This window comes from Leptonychotes weddellii, chromosome 9 (genome assembly GCF_054177405.1).
Source record: "Leptonychotes weddellii isolate Sample4059 chromosome 9, ASM5417740v2, whole genome shotgun sequence".
In the NCBI taxonomy this organism is placed as follows: Eukaryota; Metazoa; Chordata; class Mammalia; order Carnivora; family Phocidae; genus Leptonychotes; species Leptonychotes weddellii.
Window position 1 is genome coordinate 66,802,893 of NC_138377.1, and position 5,394 is coordinate 66,808,286.

The 5,394-nt window shown below is 35.4% G+C and overlaps 1 protein-coding gene across 1 annotated transcript; it reads right to left on the reverse strand.

Annotated features, from left to right (window-relative positions):
- Window positions 1-3,892: 3,892 nt before the first annotated feature.
- LOC102726569 (olfactory receptor 4K2) lies at window positions 3,893-4,843 on the reverse strand. The gene has a single exon (XM_006730644.2). The coding sequence runs from the start codon at window positions 4,841-4,843 to the stop codon at window positions 3,893-3,895; it is 951 nt and encodes a 316-aa protein (XP_006730707.2).
- Window positions 4,844-5,394: the final 551 nt, after the last annotated feature.

The window sequence follows — 5,394 nt, forward strand, 5'->3', positions numbered from 1 at the left end:
TCCTACCTTCCAGAAAGTGGTCGCTTTTCTGTTCAGAGAGTTGTTGCTATTCCTTTCTTCGATCTCCTGTTGAGTTTGTAGGTGTTCAGAATGGTTTGATCCCTATCCAGCTGAATTCCTGAGAGGAGACGAAATCCAGGTCTCCTACTCCTCCGCCATCTTGCTCCGCCCCCAATAATTACTCATTTTAAAGAAGCCATCACACACTAGTTAAAAAATAATTCAGAATTTTTCTAGATTCATAAAAATTATGAGCGGTGAGGAAAACAATCCCTGGAGACTTGAATAAATATAAAAATCAATGTGGTTTTCTAATGGAAGTTGCTTTTTTAAAAATCTCTTTTAAATTTTTCAAATGATAAGGTGAAAAACAGAAAATAGAAGTTACTTTTAATTTTCCAAATTAATCCTGATACACACTAATTTTATATGTACATACACACAAATACTGAAAATTTATAGAATAAAAATTTACCTTTCAAATTTCAGATTTACTCTCCTAAGGGAGAGTATCAAGGCCCTTAAACAAAGATAGCCAAAGTTGATCAGAACAATAGTACAATAACATTTGTTGAACATACATGCTTTATATGAATGACTTTCAAATAACTGCTGTGTTAGTACTATTATCATCTCCTTTTACAGATGAAGAAACTGAGGCTAAGGGATATTAAGTATCTTGCTCAAGTTTACACCACTAACAAATAGTAGAATTGGCATTTAGCACTGATAAAAACATACCTGAGTCTAAGACTTTTCCCCCCTACACTCAGGGTGGATCCAGGTTCTGTAGAATCTAAAGTCTGTCTAGTCTCAGGGGACTTCTTTAAGAAAATAAAAAGTCAAAATTGTGAGTAAATGGTTGTTAGGGTCCATTCCAAGACCTTGGAGGAAACACATGCAAAGAAGGGGGTCTAAAACAGGCTTCAGTATAAATCCACCATTACACTCTATCGTATTCTGAAATTTTCCTCAAATATTTTTGGAGGTATACATCATGAACAGTTCTTAATGCCATTCCATATATCCAGTTCCTTCATATATTACTAGTTACATTTTATCATTTCATCTAGACCTGATTTTTAATATTTTTCACCTGCATTTGATTATTCTGCTTAATTTTACAAGACATTTTTTTTTAATTTTGAATCGTCATATGTTTGTCATTGTGAAGCTTCCCAAACACCTAAAGAAGGAGGGAATTGCTTGTCAACAAAGTCTTCTTATAGATTATCCTAATTGCAATACTCTCTCAATTGTGTTACTGGAAATTTAGACCATTTAAAGCCATCCTCAACCTGGTATGTTTCTATTAGCTGGTTTCTGTTCATCTAGAATACTTTGAAAACATTAGTTCTGGCTTTGGATGCCTTAGTGGCAAATGGCACCATCTTTACTACTGCATAGGGAGCCCATGCCCTGTCACTGTACTTACTTACCCTTGTATAAAAGAGTGTCAGCAGGGTGATGAGGACATATGGTGATAAAATAATCTACCTGGAGCTCCTAATTAAGATTTAAGTTTTATGTAATACATAGAGATTGGTTGTACATTTACTGTTCATGCTGAGCCACCAGGCAAGATAGTAGGTAGTTCCCTTTACATATGGAAGTCCTCCAGAGGCTATCTATGATCCTTTTCATTCTCAGCTGCAGTCTTACTATAATTCTAATTAATCAATCTCATTATTGACTTCCCTTGCAGAGTTGTCTGCTGATCAGTTGCACCTTTGAGGGTTTTGGCAAATGTCCTTGAGTTTTATCATTCTCCACACAAGTACTGAAGATTGATGACATTCCTTTGAAAAGCCTTGACAGTTTTATCTTGCAAAAAGTGGTTCATTGAAAAAACATATTCCCTGTTCAAGTAAATGTATTATTTGAAAGAATTATTTATGGAATTTATAAAACACAGGTTAGAAAATTTCTACATAAATGAATTTCTTGATCCTAAACATATTTGCACATGTAGCTGAAAAGTCACTCTCTTTCTCTCTCTCTCTCTCTCTCTCACACACACAAACAACGCACACAAGCACACACACACACATCCTGAATTGGTCCCTTTGTATCCCTATTTCAAGTAGAATTATGCTATTATCTTGTGGATATAAACACATTTCAGGCTAGTGTTAATACTGTAGACATTTTTACCCAACGATTTCAACCATTCCTATGTTTTTAACACAATAATATCACACATTAGTAACTGTAGATGGGTTTCCTTATTTAACACATTAATAAAAAAACATACTGATGAAGAAAAAACACATTTCTTCTATCATTTGGCTTAAAATGAACAGTTATGAATTTCCTTTTCTTGACTTCTCTCTCATCAATGATAACTAGAGCATATATAATTCTTGGTGTTTTCTATTTACTCAATAATGCCAAAGAACAACTTGGTATTTATCAAATACTGTGGTTGTAACAGATATTTTCTTGTTCATAAAAGTTGGATAATATACTGGACACTGTAAGTATCACTTAGTCAATTTCAAATAATAGTTCTTTCATGTTTGCATCATTTAAAGATGATTTAAGCATAAAAGCAAGGCACAGAGGAAAATTATTTCTCGACTTTCAACACTTGCAATTCCAGTAACTACCAGCATGTGGAAGTGATAGCTTGTGTACCTTAAAGCTAATTTTTAACCTTTTAAAACTAAAAAAAAACCTATTTGTATAAAGAAATATACTTATTACATTGACAGTGTATTACTAAGCACAGATTTCTTATTTTTACAACCAAATATTAAAAGGAAAAATAATTTAACCAAGCTGTAAATCAGTGCAATACTTTAAAATGAAACCACAGGCTCTCCATAAATTGTTCTCTTAATTTAATTCCAGTTTTAACTTCCCAGACATTAAGCTGACATAGCACCTGTATGAAACAAAATGCAGTGCTTTGAAACTCATTTCATAATATTTTCTAATTTACAGAATTCTTCAGCCTATGTATTCATAATGCATTATCAGAAGTTGTCATGGCTGTATTTCTTGGCTTACTAGCTAGAAGTGAGTGGTGGAGACTCTTCTACTTATAGCATTGGCTTTGGACATCATCATCATTCGTAATGAAATATGTCTAGGGTTTTCTTCAATAAAAAAGATTACAAATTGTTTTAAATGTTAAGTAGGAATGATTCAGGGACGGATGTAGGAAATCACTGCCTGTCAGAAGATACTCCTATAGCAGTATAGAGTTTCTAAGGCTTATAGAAATCTTACTAATTTGCCATACTTTAGGGACAACTCCCTAAGTAACTCAGTGATTAGTTGCTTTGTTTTGTTTTTTGTTTTGTTTTGTTTTTAGAGAGAGAGGGAGGGAGAGAGAGAGCTGGGGTGAGGGGGTTGGTGAAGAGAGGGAGTGGGAGAGAGAGAATCCTAAGCACACTCCGTGCTGAGCATGGAGCCAAACACGGGGCTCTATCTCATGACCCTGAGATCATGACCTGAGCAGAAAGCAAGAGTTGGAGGCTTAACCGCTTAACTAACTGAGCCAGCAAGGTGCCTCTCAGTGACAAGTTGTATATAAATGCTATTATCTTCTAGTTTCCCTTTAATACTTCCTCTTCATACTTTTTGTTCATCTTTTCCAGTGACTAGATTATTAATATTGAATCTCCTACCTGGAACAGGGACTCTTGGCATTTTTATAGAGAGTCTTTGCTTCTGGAAGAAATTGTTTCTGTCAGTTTGCTTTTCCAAAATCTAACATGTATTTTAAATATATGAGATTAGTTTTAATATTTACAATTTGATTGCAATTTGATTCAATTACGATTTGGTGAGAACTCCAGAAGTAAAAGCCTAGTCACAATGCTGTGTACACAAAAACTGTGGTATACAATGCCTAGGAAGTTAAAACTAGAGCTAGAATTTAAGACTAAAAATAATGCAAAGGAGTTGTCTTGTTGGGACTTAGAAGCCTATTTTTCAGTTTCCTCATAGCTGTCCTCACTTCTTGATTCCTTAAGGTATAAATTATTGGGTTCAGAATAGGAGTAAAGATGGTATAAAACACAGACAGGATCTTATCTATAAGGAAACTGTTTAGTGGCCACATATAGATGAAGATACATGGCCCAAAGAACATGACGACGACAATGAAATGAGCTGTGCAGGTAGAAAGGGCCTTATAAGATCCTTTTGAAGAATGATGCTTGATAGTAACCAGGACAATAACATAAGAATTGAATAAAAGCATAAAGCAGGATAAGGCAATTATGCCACTAGTTGAGATCATAAAGAGGCCCAGAACATAAGTATCCACAAAAGCCAGCTGGAACACCACAGGAAGGTCACAGAAAAAGCTGTCTACTTCATTGGGACCACAGAATGGTAGTGTGAGAGCAAATATGACCTGGCTCATTGAATGCATGACTCCCACAACCCAGGAAGCCACCATGAGGGCAACACACACCCAGGGACTTATGATTGAAGCATAGCGGAGAGGCTTGCATATTGCAATATACCTATCAAGGGACATGGCCATAAGTAAAATTATTTCAGTACCAGTAAAAAGGTGTAGAAAAAATATCTGGGTGATACAGCCATCAAAGGAGATGGTTTTGTGTCCAGTGAGGTAGTCTGTAATCATCTTAGGGGTGGCAAAGGAAGCAAGTGACATATCAATGATGGAAAGGTTAGTAAGCAGGAAATACATAGGAGAGTGTAGGTGAGAGTCAGCTATAACCGTGATGACTATGAGGCTATTACCAACCATTGTTGCTACATAAAACAAGGAAAACACCATGAAGAAAAACAGCTGCAGTTCCCAGGAATTAGAGAGTCCCAGCAAAACAAATTCAGAAACAGACTTATTGGCCACATCCATTGTCCTGATAGATAGGTGAAAACCTATATAAAAAAAAAAGAGAGAGAAAGTATGATTCTATTTAAACAAAAGGTACAAGAATCCACTTTCATAGACTTTGGTTTCTCTGTGAAAACTTATCTTTACTATTCTTTCCATCTTCATTGGTATGTTGGTTTGAAAGATAATTTTGGATATTAGAGATCATAGCAAAATACCACTGAAGTCATAGGTGTTGAAAATAACACTTTCTTTTTTGGTATTAAATAGCAATCAAACTGAGATTATATCATCCAGAAGGATCTACTTACCTACGTATTTGTCCATCTGTTCATCTTTATAATCTTAAAGATAATAGCTAACATTAAGTAAGCACTTACTCTGGGATGACAATGTGTTAAACACACATACACACACACACACACACACACAATTTAGTCATTTAGAACTCATCCCTAAGAATATCCTTACTGAAAGAACATATAAAAGTTATATCACAGGGCACCTGGGTGGCTCAGTTGGTTAAGCAACTGCCTTCAGCTCAGGTCATGATCCTGGAGTCCCGGGGTCGA